The sequence below is a fragment of the Parus major genome, chromosome 17 (genome assembly GCF_001522545.3).
Source record: "Parus major isolate Abel chromosome 17, Parus_major1.1, whole genome shotgun sequence".
In the NCBI taxonomy this organism is placed as follows: domain Eukaryota; kingdom Metazoa; phylum Chordata; class Aves; order Passeriformes; family Paridae; genus Parus; species Parus major.
The window spans coordinates 5,927,494-5,942,716 of record NC_031785.1 but is presented as its reverse complement, the minus strand read 5'-3'; the positions used below and the strand labels follow the sequence as shown (position 1 = coordinate 5,942,716).

General features: G+C 60.3%; 1 protein-coding gene and 1 long non-coding RNA gene across 2 annotated transcripts; both read right to left on the bottom strand.

The window, feature by feature from the left end:
• Positions 1 to 937: 937 nt before the first annotated feature.
• Positions 938 to 7,313, bottom strand: CERCAM (cerebral endothelial cell adhesion molecule). Its single transcript, XM_015644496.3, has 13 exons — positions 7,083 to 7,313; positions 5,384 to 5,494; positions 5,075 to 5,192; positions 4,861 to 4,995; positions 4,569 to 4,773; positions 4,377 to 4,496; positions 4,190 to 4,266; positions 3,928 to 4,034; positions 3,691 to 3,823; positions 3,392 to 3,519; positions 3,112 to 3,315; positions 1,972 to 2,208; positions 938 to 1,327 (listed from the first exon to the last, which is right to left on the bottom strand). The coding sequence occupies exons 1-12, from the start codon at positions 7,289 to 7,291 to the stop codon at positions 1,974 to 1,976; spliced, it is 1,782 nt and encodes a 593-aa protein (XP_015499982.1). The 5' UTR covers positions 7,292 to 7,313; the 3' UTR covers positions 938 to 1,327; positions 1,972 to 1,973.
• A 52-nt stretch (positions 7,314 to 7,365) lies between these two features.
• On the bottom strand, positions 7,366 to 12,879 carry LOC107211907. Its single transcript, XR_001524332.3, has 3 exons — positions 12,507 to 12,879; positions 9,396 to 9,571; positions 7,366 to 8,209 (listed from the first exon to the last, which is right to left on the bottom strand). It is a non-coding gene; the product is annotated as an uncharacterized LOC107211907 (long non-coding RNA).
• Positions 12,880 to 15,223: the final 2,344 nt, after the last annotated feature.

The following is a 15,223-nucleotide window of genomic DNA, read 5'->3' as shown; positions in this document are numbered from 1 at the left end:
AAGTTTCAGGGCTGGCCTCACAGTTTTTGAGTTCAGTGGTTTTGGCCAGTACTGTGGAGTTTCCAACAGCTGCAGGAGTTCTGGCTTCCCGCAGACCCGTTGCAGGTCTCATGGTGGAGAGGGCAGACTGAGGCAGTGTGTCCTCACCACTGCTGTGTCCCAGAGTCCTGGGCTGTGCCAGCATGTCGTGCCCAGCTCTGTATCCCACAAATGAGACACCCAGCAAAGGCAGCTCCTCTCTTGCATCCCAGAAGGCACTAGAACAAGCACTGGGACACGTGCTGGCTGACATATACCACAGTGTTGCTGCTGCTGCTTTCATCCTCGCTCCAGCTGGCACCAGACCTTCTGCTCCATCCCCAGTTCCCAAGCTCCTCCTGGAGTACTGAGGCTGCCTGGGACCAGGGGAAAAGCTGGGAAGCAGAAGTGTCCCCAGCCTACCATCCCTTCCTCACATACTGTCTGGGACTCTGCACTTGCAGAACAGGCACTTGGCCATTTCCTCCTCCCTGTTCTCCAGTACATCCAGCAGATCCCCTCAGAGCTTCAGGTCCTGTGTGATCTGGACCGTCAGAAGGTCCCTGTTGTAGCTGTTCAACCCGCCCCAAATGCTGCTTTCCTGAATCACTTGGTAGTTTCAGACATCTCACTGTGGGTATCTGCTACCAAGGCCACCACCTGCTGCTCCATCACCTCCATTCCCAGGGGAGCGCTGAGCCCTGTGGAGATGCCACCCATCTTTCCCACCCAGACCCCAAGAGTGAGCTTCAGTCTTCCTCCCCACCCCACCTGTCTCCTTCCCTCTCTTTCCCCTTTATGGATTTCATCCCCAAAGTTCCCCGCTGGGGAAACTGCCAGACCCTCGCCCCTGCAGCACCAAGGTGACCCCAGTGGGGTAATGCCCTGGGAACCTGGGCCAATGCCAGCACCCAGCACATCAGCTCAGACAGTCTGCTTTAATCCTCCCTGGGCTTCCACCCAGGCATGGCATGAGGGACAAGCCCGGTCAGTGGCAGGAGGCTACCACGGGTGTCAGCCCAAAGTCCACTCCCCAAAGTCCAGGCTGGTGGGAGACAGCAGAGTTGGCATTGTTTGAGACTGTCCTGGAAATCTGTCCTCAGCAGAGATGGAGCACAGTGCTCCTCTGGTCTCTCCACTTGGCAGGGAAAGGCTTTCCTGGGGCAAATCCTGCCTTGGGTGGATTTGTCACATGCAGATTCAAAGAATCCTGTGGGGCTCGGTCCAGGACAGCTGCATCTTTGAGTGGGAGTGGGAAGTATAAGGTCCTTGCCCACGGTGCTCCCAGCTGGATCACAATCCCTCATCCCTAGGAGATGTGGACACAGACGTTAGTGGTCATGGCAGGAACACCCCAACGTGTTCACGCCTGCAGCTGAGGCAGTGGGAGGGCTGTTTTCCAGCCTCCCCCAGTCTGGCAGCTCCCAGGGCAGTTCTGCTGCCAGGACAAGCAACCTCAGGCAGGGAAAGTCTGACCCAGCATTAACTGTGTCTATGCTGCTGTGGCACTGAGCCAGTGTTGGTCGCCTGCCTGCCTGGCAGATGCACAGTCCCAAGGAGACCAAATTTTGATGGGAGCAAGCAGTGCTGGGATGAAACATTCCCCTGGGAGATGCCCCAGCTCTTTCCATACTGAGGACACCTATGCAGCAGGCAAAGGAGCATTCTCCCTTCCTCATCTGAGGGGCTGGGAAGCAGCATGGACTCAGGGAGATGGAGGGCCCTGTCCCCATGTCCCCTCCAGTCCAGTGCAGCCCCACACAGGACATCTGTGTCCCCACCCCTTTCCCCACTTGGAAGAGACATCTGGTCTCTGTTTCCCATTGCTTTGAGTCTGATGGGGAGAGCTGCTGTCCCATGACAAAAACAAGCTAGGCATGTGGAACACATCTGAACATGGCACTTGCAGGGAGACGCTCCCAAGCTGCTCTGTCCCCTGTGCCCGGCTCTCACCATCAGAGCTCGTCACGGGCCGTGGAGCGGAGGTGGCCAGCACTGCCCCGTGAGTCCCTCAGAGTCTTCTGCGAGCCAACCCAGTCAGTCTTCTTGGCATCATTATCCCAGATAGTGGAAGTCTCAGTGTCACTCAGCCAGTTGCTGTCCCCAGCATAGTGCGTGGGATAAACCAGGAGGGGGTGAGCCGAAAATACCAGCAAGTCCCGTGGGGAAAAGTGCCGCTTGTAATCCTCGCTGGGGAAAGTGGAACAGACCCAAGAGGAGAAAATGGCTTACAGAGCATGGCACAGAGGAGAAAAAGCACTGGGAAAACCAGATCAACCACCTGGGGAAGGCTCCCTGCAGGGATAGGGGATAGGGATGTGGGGTATCAGGCATGGAGCTGGGGAAGGCTGAGCAAGGACTGTGGAGGGATTACAGAGAGGACAGGACTTGTCGCTCCCCACCAGCTAGGGCTGGCTCTAGGCACAGAGTGGGTCTCTGGCACAGCATCCAGCTGGCCCTGAGACAGGGCTGCCTGGTGCTGTTATGCCTGCAAGCAGGGGGCTTCCAGCTGCTCCTGGTGCACATCCAGAGCCCTAATCTGTCCCTCTGTCCACCTCCAGCCTACCTTTTGCATGCCTGATTCCTGTGTTTCTCCATCCTGTTCACTGGGTTTCCCAATCCCTTCTCTTTCAGGACACCCACCCACTGGTGCTCACTCACCCCCTAAATTGACTCCCCATCCCCAGACAAAGCCTTACTGCTGACCCCCACCCCAGAGAGGGCCATGAAAGTGCTCCAATATGGGGCTGAGACCCCTTACCAGGGGCGGGGGACCACACAGCCCCCCAGCACCAAGGTACAGGGGGTTGCTCCCTGCCCCTTGCCATGGGGCCAAGACCCTGTGCAGGGCCCACATCAAGCCCCAGCTCCATTCCTGTTCCCCCACCCCATGCTGGCAGAGGGCCATTTTCCAGCAGCCAGTGTCCAGGCAGCAGCCGACTGAGAATGAGCTCATGCTACAGATGTTTTCCTCCAGCATGAGTAATGCCTGCAAGGGGGGGAACTGGGTGAGGTGGTGACTGCAGAGAAGAAACACACGGTCCCACTCTGGTATGGCCAGGCCAGCACCCTCCTGCACAACCTGCTCCTTACTTGGGGTGCTTGTCATACATGATGGGCAGATACTCGTCCACCGGCAGCATTTTGGAGAGAGGTTTGGTGGCCAACAGCTTCTGTGCCCCATGGTGGGAGATGGCGTAGGCCAGAGTCCAGTACGAGTACCCAGCCACCACCAGATTCCGCACACCTTTCACAGGTGCCTCATCCTCATCGTTCACCTGTTTCCTCCCCAGGTAGCTGTGGGGTAGACAGGGAACCATGAGAGCCAGCTTTGGGGACCCCCATCCCACATCCCCCTGGCCCCAGTACCTACATGAGGTCCCAGTCCTGCTGTGCCCGCTCCAGCTCCTCCATCAGCCGCTGCAGCCGTGCTGGGAAGGCAGCCTCGAAGCGCACATCGTCCTCAAAGACCACGGACCGCTCCAACCTCCGGGACACAATCTGGGGGAGGGGACAGGGGTGCAAGCCTATCCCAGCACAACTCTGGGCCATACTGGGGCCACTGACCCTGCAGGACACCTCCCCAGGTCCTCCAGACATCTGTGATGCTCACAGAGTCCCTGCCCACTGCTGGTGGCCCTTAGGGACCCCATGGCCACTGTGGCCCCATACCTCCTTCCAGATATTGTAGTGGCTGAGGAAGCAGCCAACCTCACCCTTGGTGAGTGTGCGGCCGGAGAAGGGATCGTAGTACCCAGGTAGCAGGTCCACACCCAGCACCTTGATGTCACTGCTATTGAGGGTGCTGCAAGGCAAGGGGCCGCATCAGCGAGGTGTCCTGCCAGCCACTCCCTGTCCCCTCCCCAGGGTGACACCAGGGGACTGGCTGAGTGGTCTCCCCACGGTCACCTGCCATCCACAGCATCCACCACCCGTGGAACGATCTCCAGCTCCTGCAGGGATGCCAACATTCGCTGCCGCCGATCTGGCCTCCGCACCAGGTTGATTAGGAAGATCTGGGAAGAGGAGAGCCCAATGGGACACGTTGTCATGGGGGACACACAGCCTGCCTGGCTACTGCAGGATGGGGACAGGGGCCTGGGCTTTGCCATGGATGGACGCAACCAGAGGAATGGACAGGGGTACACGAGCAGCTACACTGGGCACTTACTTCATCAAAGCCCATTTTTGTGAGTGGCCTGGGCAGGAGAGAAATGTGCCTGGAGCGCTGCATGGGGGGACCATCCACTGTGGAGAGAGGAGACACTCTTCAGTGGGGCCCAGATTCCCCTGACTGGGCCTGAGAGCCCTGTCAGGACCTGGAGGCCTCCAGGACCTCTCCACCCATGGCCACTCACCCATGGCCTCCAGTGTGAGATGCACAAAGTTGGCACGATCATCCTCCAGTGTCTGGTGGGCCTTCACAGGAACATTGATGTAACCAAAGTGGTGCTGGTTGCACACATGGACCTCAGCACCTGCCAGGTGACAAAGGTGAGCAGCACAGCCCCACAAGCCCCTGCATCCCCAAAAGCCCCCATCACCCTCACCAGCCTCCTGGCAGGAGTAGGCAAAGACAATGATGTCATCAAAGGCCCAGGTGTAGTTGGGATGGGGCGGGTAAAAAGCCAATTGCAAGGTCTCCTCCTTCCGCAGGTCAATCAGGAAGGTGGCATAGACCATGGGGACACGGAAGCAGCCCACCCGCTGCCGGTTCTTGGTGGGGAAGTAGTCAGCTGTCCGGCGATAATATCCCTGTAGCACATCAGCACAATGCCTCCATGGCACAGAGCTCCTCCACCATGGGCGTGTCTCGTTCTCCAGGGCTTTCTGGGCACTTACCTGGGGTGTGATGCCACACCAGAAGTTGGAGTAGAAGGTCTGTGAGTCCAGCATGGGGGCCACCACTGACTTGTTCTGTGCCATGAGAAACTTGAGGGTCTGGTTGTTGGTCAGGACACTGTCAGTGTCCATGAACTGCAGAGACAGCACAGGTTCTGGAGACATGGAGAAGCCCACCTCAGCCTGCACCCCACCAGTGCCCCAAGCCCCTTACCAGGATGTAGTCTGCCTGCTGCTCCCGGGCATAGGTGAGAGCTTCCTGCTTCAACTTCATCACGTTCTCATAGCGTTTGTCACTCCAGTGCTTGGGACCAAGCTCATCGGGGTAGGAGCTGGGCAGGGGGAGGCAGGGGTTAACCTCACTTGCTGGCAATGCACAAACTGTGCAGGCTGTTCATGCTGGCAGGCTGAGTCTGCCCCACTTGCTTTGCTCCTCCTGGTCCCCAGCCAGGGAGAGTTGATGTTGCTCCAGGAGCCCCTCACAGCCCACACCTGCCGCCACCCAGCCCTCACCCAGCCTCACCTGGGCTCCTCTTGCACCTTCCAGGTCACTGAGTGATAGTCCTTCCCCACCGCCCCCAGCCACTCCTGCAGCATTGCTGTCGTGTTGTCCGAGTTGTGGTCTGTTGCACACCTGGGATGAGGGGACATCAGCCTCTGGGGGTCCTCCTCAAGGGATAACCAGGACCTCACCCTGCACTAGAAATGCTCACGGGGCCAAAAGACTGAGCCAGTGACAGACTTGCTTGGGAACATAACATGTAATTTGAAGGCTGCCCAGGCAGGAGGGGGAACGCCAACTGGTAATTTCTTCCCTGGTGCCACTGCCAGCCAGGCTGTTCCACAGATTTCACCCTCATTCCTGCAGCCCAGTCACAACCCTGGACATGTTCTCCTCACCCCAGCCTTGCCCACCATGAGCATTGCAGCACAGCTGCTTTGTTCCCCTGCCCTTGCACCCCACAGTACCCCTGTGCCTCCCACTGTTCCGTAGCGAGAGGAAAGGACTCAACAGGCAGCAAAAAAAATCGTCCTTCCTGAACATTCCCTTTGCTGGGCACCATCACCATTCCCAACCCTCCCACCCATCCTTCCAACAGTGTTCACAGGGAGCCCAGCACAGACATAGCTGACCCCACCTTGCACTGGGGGTTCCTACATCCCCAAGTTCCTACATTCCTTAGCACACTCGACCTGTCAGAGAGCCCCGGAACATCCCCCAGGCACTGGTGTCATGGGGATTTGACAGATTCAGGGGACAAGGCAGGATCTGTGCCCGTCCCCAGCTCCACGGGCTGCTCTTGAAACACCCTGCAGGGTCCTACGGCCGGGGGCTCCCGGGGGTAAAGGTGAGGACCCCCCTTCCCCTGCCGGCAGCTGATCCCTGCCCCAGCCCTGCCAGGATCCCCCTGCCAGCCCCCGCCTCGGCTCCCCCGCAAAAGCAGCTGCAGAAAAGTTTCCAACAAGTTCAGGCGAGAGGCGACGGTGGCGCAATGAGGAGACAGGAGATTCCTCTTGCAGCCAGCCCCCAGCACGGTAAAGGGGGCTTGGGGGTGTCTTTGGGAAAGGGGGACTGAGGGTGAGCCCTGCAGGGAGGGGGAAGGCAGCGTCTGTCCCTGATAATACAAAATCCCCTTGTGCCCGGGGGTCCCCTCCCTCATCAGCCCCACAGCTTCCTCAGGGGCAAAGTGGGGGTCCTGCCCCTTCGCCGCGGGGCAGCCCGAGCCCCTCCGGGTTCCCTGCTGGGTCCTACACACGGGGCAGAGCCACCCCTAACATTCTGGGGCTGGGGGTGTTGCTATCAGCGGGCTCCTTGTTCCTCCCGAATGTCCCTGCCCCTTAAGGATCCCCATTCCCCCACAGGCCCCCATTCCTTCTCATCTGTTTTGTCCACCCAGGCTCCTGTTATTCCAAGATCACCCAGAGCCCCCATTTCCCCCGCTCTCTCTAGTTCCCCCCCGGATTGTCTTTCGGGTCCCTGCTATCCTCGGCTCTCCATTCCCCAGTCTCCCTTACTCCCCAGGACCCTCCTTCTCCTCATCCCCATTCTCCCGGGGCTCCCCGTTATCCCCGCGGTCCCTGTGGCTCCAGCATCCCGGCTCCCCCCGAGATGCCCATTTCCCCACATCCCTCTCCTCCCCTAGGATCCGTGCTACTCTCCGCACCGCGGGGTGCCCGCTCCCCCCGGCGTCCCGGCTCCCCCGGGGGTCCCGCTCCCTCACCACAGGGCGATGCTGCCCGCGGGATAGTCCAAGCGCTCCAGGGCTCCCAGGCAGTGCGGCAGCGAGTGCTGCGCGTTCCGGGCCAGGAGGGCGAGTACCAGGCGCGGTGGGGCTGGCCCGGTGCCGGTGCCGGTGCCGATGCCGGTGCCGATGCCGGTGCCGGTGCCCAGCAGCAGGAGGAGGGCGCAGAGCGGCCCCGCGGCGCCCATGGCGGAGGCGGCGGGCGGGGAAGGGGCGGGCTGGGACCCGCCGCGCTCAGCGCACCCCCCGCCCCCGCCCCCGGCCCGGCCCCGCCGCCGCCACAAGCCCCGGGGGCCAGCTTGGGTCGGGTTTCCTTAAATAGAGTCGATATCGGTGCATAGCCCCGCACAGCCCGCGGCTGGGGGGCGAGAGACCGGGGGACACCCTGAGGATGTTCCAGGGCATCCCCATCTGCCCCTGGCCAGCACACGGCTGGGTCTCCACGGAGCCTGCACGGCGTGGGTGGGTGGGCAATGGGATAGGGGGGCAGCTCGTGGTTTGGGGGAATATGGCCAAGGGCGCTGGCTGCGGGGACATCATCGCCAAGGGGGCTCATGGACAGGGGGATCATGGCCAGAGAGGTTTGCGGCTGAGGGGGGCTTGTATGGCGAGTGGTGGCTGAGTGGGATCATGGCCATTGTCCTCACCAAGGCAGCCCACCCCACTGAGCCGTGTCCCACCCAGGCTGCCCTCCATGGCTGAGCATGCACAGGCCCACAGCCGTGTCTGTGACGTGTCCGAGCCGCGGGCAGGGGCAGGCCCGGGGCCTGTGGGACGTTTGACCAAGCCTTCTGGTTTTCCACCCAATCCATAAATACAGCCGTCAGCTCCCAGAGCAAGCGCAGGCCTGGCGGTGGTCACGTCCTGCAGAGCAGAGCAGTAACCAACCCCCTGCTCCCCACCCGTAATGCCGGACACCTCTCACTGTGGCGGCACCGGAGCCCTGGTGAGGGTCGGGTGGGTGCCACACATGGCCAAACCTGTGCCCACCCGCATCAGGGTGAGGGGTGCCCCAGGCGGCTGCTGTCGCTGGCTCCCGGTGTCCCCCCGGGAGGGCTCCATCAGGGTGCAGCAGAGGGGTCGGGAAGTGAACGATCCAGGAACACCTGAAAGAAGCAACAGAGAGGGCGGGGGACTCACAGGACCCGGCAGTGACTGCAAGGAGAGAAAAACACTGTTTACAGCCCCGACAAGTATTTCGGGAAGGGCTCGGCGCCAGCGCAGCCGAGAATTCCCAGCCGTGGAGGACTGCGGGAGGGGGCAGGCGTCCAAGAGCCCAGCGCAGCCGGACCCACCCGTGTCCGTGTCGGGACTCCACCCATGTGCATCTCCCCGGGAAGGCTGAACGAGGGGCAGCCCCTCTCCCCTCGCCGGAGCCCGCGAGCACGGCCCCGCAGAGCAGGAGGGGATGCGGGCGGAGCAAGCGCCGCAGGGTAGCGGGGATGCCCGGAGCCCACGGCCCCCCCGTCCCTCGGGGACACCCCCGCCGGCACCGCCCCCGCACCGCGGCCCCGCTCTCGGCCGCTGCTGCCACCTCCCGGCGCCGCCGCACCGCCCGTACCGGCTCTCGGTCCGAACTGGTTCTGATCCCCACGTCCCCACAACCCTCTCTCCCTGTCTCTCTTCATCCCTGCATCACATCATCCCTATATCACTAATCCCCCCAGCCCCTCACCCCTCCATTCCTTCATTCCTGCTCTTTTTCATGCCTGCATCCCTTTTCTTCTTCATCCTGATAACCCCTCATCCCTCCATCCCTGCTTTGTCTCTCAGGGTCACAGCTGCCCTTGCCCTGGCACCCCACACAGTTCAGCCACCCAAGCACAGCCATGGCCCCACTGCCCTGGTACCACCCTCGCCAGCACTCCCTGGCCGTGGGCTCCAGAGCAGAGGAAGAGAGGCAGAGACTGCCCTTCCCACAGCCCCATCACCCCCAAAACAGGCACAGAAAAGGGGGGGCTGCCACTGTGACATAGGGAAACTGAGGCACGGGCCAGGGAAATGTGCTGCACACAGGCTGGGACTGGTAGAGAGGCAGAGCATCCAGTGCCTGTCCTCCCAAGCTCAGCTGTGGTCAGAATTATCCCTGCTTTTGCAATCCACCTTCCCCCCACATCCTGGCTGCTGCCGGGTTCACAGTGGACCCTCAGAGCCCACAGAGAGCCAAGTGGCACCTTACAAACAGTTTTGGGTGTGCAATGGTAAAACAACCCTGGGTGAGCTCAGGGAGAAGGGGCACATGGAGATACCTGTCAGGGTACCTGCTGTGCTGTCCTCAAGGTGACAACTCACCCAGCTCCGTGCTGTGGCTCAGCATGTCCATCTGCACCATGCTGCTAACACAGGGCTGTGACACCTCCTGTGCCCAAGAGGCAGGACTGGAAGGCAGGTGGCAGGTCCCCACATGGCCCAGGGTGTCCCCATGGGGCTCAGGACATCTTCACGGCTCTCTGCACTCATGGTGATACCTGCAATTCAGAGCCAGCATCAGGCCTGCAAGCATCCTGCCTGGAAAACCACCTTCCCATCCCCAGGGCTCCCAGCGGAAACAGCACTACACAACGTTTACAGGAGTATGTTTTCTTTTTTTTACAGGAAAAAGTTGCTTTTGGACCCAGGGATGAGGATTTTGGTTACCTCCCAGCGCTCTCCACCCCTTCCTTGAAATCTTCTAGGATTTTCAGCAAAGCCTTTGAAAAGCTCCAGTTTCTTTAAATGTCATATTTTTCTGCTTTAAAAGGCTCAGCCTTGGTTGCAAAAGGCAAATAAATAAAGATACGTGTGTGTGTATATATATCTGTATCTATAAATTCAGAGATTCTGTGTGTGTACATGGCTGAGGCTAGTACTAGTCCCTCAGTCAACAAAAACATTTTATTAATCTTTTTTTCACAAGAAAAAACATTCTGGGAACCCAAATAGCTACCCAAAGTCCATGGTATTCCCAAGGGTCCCCATTCCCACACCGTGTCTCACTGGCCAAGTGATGGTCTCCCCTCCAGCCTTCTCCAGACCTCCCCTGACTTATCCAGCCTCAAAACATCAGCCTCCTGCTGGGGAAACTGAGGCACGGAGCCCTCCGCCCTGCTTCTCAACCCCCCCAGCAAGTGCCTGTCCAGGGGGAACTCTGGAACCAAGGGAGTGCCTGTGAATCCACCATACCCTCTGCTATGCAAGCCCCTCATCCTGCACCATTCCAGCTGTTCCAGATGTTTTCAGCACTTCCCAGCTGTTGGGTAGCTCAGGAGGCCAGCGTTCCCCTCTCAGCTGGGTTTTCCTTCCAGGTTTCTGCTAAACCCATCATATCCATGGGCGCTGCTCCTCTTTCCTCCTTGCAGGCTGCTTCTGCAGCGAGCAAAACTACAGATCTTCCCACACAGAAAGATACTGGGGAATTTACGCCATCTTGGAGGGATTTTGACCATCCTGGGAGGGATTTTGGCCACCCTGGGGGATTTTGGCCCACCCAAGAGATGTTGTGCCAGAGGAGCTGGAGGATGATGGGAGCAGCATTCTCATCCTGGCTGTGGGGAAAGGGAGATTTGTGCCACTGTAAATGGGGCAGTGACACACTGCCAGCATCCCCCAAACCTCCACCCACTGGGAGACCAACTGGGGTCTTCCTGGGAGGATGTGAAATTCTGGGAGTGTGAAGGTTTCCTGGGGGTCCTTCTTCATGTTCTGCTGGGAGCAGGAAGTCAGGGCCATGCTCCACTCCACCTGCACGGCAGTGCCACCCTTGGAGCCACATTCAAGCCCTGCAGTGGCCAAATCCTGACCCTCCTGGGTGGCACAGCTGGTTCAGCCTCAGAATGACCCCTTTTCTCCCCAGTCTGGACTACACCTTTTGGCATCAGGGCCAGCAGCGCCCTGGCTGTCAAACGGGACCCCAAGCACCTGACAGGGGGCAGAGGGACACCTCCTGCAGCAAGGGGAAACTGAGGCAGGAAAACAACGCTAGGCTGTCAGTGAGCACGGAGAGGCTACACACCCTGAGGCTTCACTCCAGGGACAGCAGGAAGCTGCCCTCTGTCCCCCGCAGTGCCACCTCTCAGAGGGACAGCGACAGAGGGGTACCCGACGGACCAGGTCCCTCCTGCGATGACGGGTGCACTCCCGTCCCCTCCATCCCCTCCCTCCTCTCCCCGCAGTGGGGCTGACGGTCGGTCCCGTCCCAACCCGGGGCAGCTGTGACCGAAAACAAAGCTGTCCCCTTCGGCACAATACCCTTCTGTCCCCCCCCAGCTGCTGACCGCTGGGGTGGGCAGCGGCCGGGCTGGAGGCGTCGAGGGGCCGTGCCAGGCCCCCGCTGGCAGGGGACAATGTTGGCAGTGATGGAGAGTAGGTATTTCAAAAGGTTTTGTTTTCGGGTTGACCCGCCGAGCCGGCGTGACCCCGCAGCCCCCCACCCAGCCCTGCTCCTCCGTCCCAATAGAAACCGGCCACATTCCTGACCTCGACGGGGGGGGGGGGGAGTTTCAAACCTCCCCGGGAAGGAGACAATGGGGGTGTCAGGGCAGTGATTTAAGAGGGGGGGGCTCTTTCCATCACAAAGGCGAGACAAAGGCGCTCGACGCTGGGAAAGGGGCTTCGGCGGCGGCTCAGGAGAGGGGCCGTGGTATTGTGCCTGGCCAGCCGCCCTCGGCAGCAGGGCTGCCAGGGCCCACCGGGTCCCGCTGTGTCCCATTGGATCCCACCGGGTCCCATCGGGTGCCAGCAGGTGCCACTGGGTCCCATTTGATCCCACCTGCCTCTTCAGTCCAGTCTGTACCGCAGCCCCTCCCGCCGCCACCCTGGACACCACAGTCTGGTGGCTTCGTGGATGTCACCATGACCCATGGTGGGAGGGAGAGCGTCCCCATGCCCACGTGGGATGGCTGGGGCACCCCTGCTCCCCACATTCCCCGGTCCAGCGGGGCTGGCCAGGGACCAGCCCATGCTCAGGGCTCAGACTGGGACCAGGCCCCCCATGGGCAGCTGTCCCTGACCCGGGGGACGCTCAGACCCAGAGCCCTGAGCTCCCCTCCCCGTCAGCCCTCCCGGGTGTCCGGGGCTCCATTCTCCTCTGCGGTGGCCGCTCCCGGTTCCGAGGGCCGGCGAGGGATCAGCAGCTCCTCTGTGAGGAGCTCAAAGGGGCTTTGTGCACCCCGGGGCTGCCGGCACCCAGCACCACCGGCCACGGCCGGCACGGGCACCCCGCCGGTGCCCACCCTGCCCGCACCTCGCAGCCTGCGCCCCCCACAAACCCCCCTATTTGCAGCTGCCCCCTGTCCGACCCTCCTCCTCCATCCCCGTGGGTCTCAGCCCCTAAACCGTGGCATAACCGCCCCACAAAAAAAAAAAAGGAAAAAAAAGAATAAAAAAGAAAAGCAACCCAGGAAACTGTTTAAGCAGACAACTTACAGTGTCCTCTGCTGCCGAGCTGAGCCCGTGTCTCCAGCCAGTGTCCCAGTGGCGACGGGGTCGGAGCCCGCACGGAGAGGGGAGTTTTTTTTCAGGAGAAATGTTTTTCTCCCGGTGCTGGACGGCTGATCCGAAGGAAAAGCTGGAAACAAGTTCATTGGTTTTGCTCTCGCTCCCTGTCCTTGCCCTAATTTTTTTTCCTGGCAGCTGGTGGGAGGAAGGGAGCTGGCAAGGTGATGCTTTTTGGGGAAGTGGGGAACTGCTGGTGAAAGAGGCATTCACCGCACCGGGAGCCTGGGAAAGCCGGGGGGCTGCCGGGAGGGCAGGAGCCGGATCCCCGACCACCGTGCCGAGGCTCAGGGCTGTGCCCAGGCTGACCGTCGTGCCGAGGCTCGTGGTCGTGCTGAGGCTCACGGCCGAGCAGCGCCCGGCGGCAGGTGGAGGGGCGCCGGCGGGATACACCAGAAAGCCAATGACATCATGTTGTGGGTTTGTTGGTGTTTTTTTTTTTTTTTTTTTCCAGGATGAAATTCGCAGACAACTTCCCCGACCGCCCGCGAGCGCTGGGGCTCCGCGGTGAGGAGCAAGACGGGTCTCCCCAGGACACACAGGCGCCCATCGAGAGAGTGCAGGGCTTAGCCAGGGCTTTATTTTTTTTTCCTCTTTTGGGTTAGAAGAGCTACGTTTTATTTTTTAACTCGCTGGTAACACGCGAGGGGCTCCCCAGCGCACAGAGAGCGGCGGCGGAGCGGAGCAGCCCGGCACAGCCGGCGCCAGCGCCCCGCCGGGGACCCCCCATCCCCACGGCGGGGCAGGATCCGTCCCCGGCCGCCCAACCTGGGATGGCTCCTTTCGCCTCTTCCCTCTTAATTTTGTTTAGAAACTTGTCAGGTTGGTAGATAAAGGAGGTGGAAAGATCAATCCCGGCTTTTCATCAGTGTGGGAAAAAGTATTTCACTAATCCATATTTATTGGTGTAAGGAACCGGGGGGGTGCGGGGGGAGGGCAAGAGACCCTAATGGTCAGAGTAAAGGACAGAAGGGACAGTTTAAGGCTGCCCTTTTCCGAGAGGTCACATGTCACCAAAATCTTTCGGTTGTCTCGGGATTGGTTACATTCTGTTCTCTTTTTTTCTATTGAGGTTGCCAAGCAACTGGCTAAGACCAGCCAAGATATTTTCTTTATTACAAGTGGAGCAGAAAGCAGCAAGGAGGAGAGAGATAAAAAAAAAAAAAAAGAAGGAAAAAAAAAGGGAGAGAAGAGAAGAAGTTTAGACAATTAACATTTATAGGATCACATAACTTCATTAACTCGGCTGAGATTTAGGAATGAGACAAAAAAAAAAAATAAAAAAATAAGGTGGTGGTGGGGAGTGTTAGGAATTAAAACAAGTTAAAAGACCGGCAGGTCTGGGGCTAAAACAATGCCAGAACACCCGGAGCAGCGACAGGGGCTTCCCTCTGATGGTTCTCACTTCCCAAAGAGTGGCCAGTCCCAGGCAATGGCTGCAACCCAGCTCAGGGGCCTTCAGCTGCTGCTGCTCTTTTTTCTTTTTATTAAATGCTGGCTTTCTTTTGGTTTTCACACTCGTAGGAAGTGGGTTTATTGCTACTAGCGCTGGCAGGGATGTGTTGGGATGCAGAGGAGCCCTTCTGAGGGAGGTGCATGGCTGTGGCAGGAGCTGGGGATCCCCCTGGCCCTGGCCCATGGGGAAGGGGCTGTGAGGATGTGGCTGTCCCCAAGCCCTGGGACACCTTCATGCCTCTTCAGGGTGGGCAAAACCTCCCAGGGAGGGAATGAGACTGTGGGAGAGCAATCTCCAGTCGCAGATCCCTGCCCTGTTGGTACCTGCTCAGGGTTTGGGCCTGACAGTCTCTGACACTCCCTGGGCTCCAGAAGAGAGGCCTAAGGCAGGGGACACTGCTGAGGGCTGGGGACAGACACTGGGCTCACCCTGCAGCTACATGGGGCTGGGCTGCCCCAAGCATCCCTGGGGCCGCGGGAGTTTCTGTCCCAGCACTCACCAGTCCCTCTCCCCGCGTGCCCAGTCCCTGTGTGAGGACACGAGGGAAGGCGAGAACAAGCGGGGACCTCCACGATGAACCTCTCCAGGCTCCTGTCCAGTACTGCCCAGGGCCCCCCGTGACACCCAGGGTGGTGGCAGGAAGAAGTGGAGAAGGCGCCGGTCACCTCCATGCTCTTCCCTTTGACTGCGGGGACCTTCTGCAGGTTGGAGCTGGGGGTCCCCGGGCGGGGAGAGGCAAGCGATGTCCCCGCTCCTCCGGCCACAGCCCGCAGCTGCCGGCCTGGCACCTCGGTAATATTCATTAGGGGAAAACAATGAGCATTATTTATCCCCAGCACTTTCCCTGCCGCTGGGGGGCCGAGTTGGGGTGCAGGTGACCCCGTACCCCACGGCGTACCCGGGCAGTGTCACTCCCGCGGCGGCAGAACGGAGGGGGTCTCCAAGGGGGCCCGAGTGGGTGGGAGAGGACCCCAGACCCAGCTCTGCCCGGCGGCTCGGGGGGGATCCCCACAACCCCGAGTGGGGCCAACCGCGGCCGTCCCCGGGGCTGGGCGCCGAGCCCCCGGGGCAGAGCGCACCCCGCGCCCCGGGCCCGGCGGTGCGGCGGCTGCGGGCCGGGCCGGAGCCGGGGTTTGGGAGCTGTGTCTTTAAGAGATGGCTGGCTCCAGGTTGCAGCTGCTGTTTCTGTGCT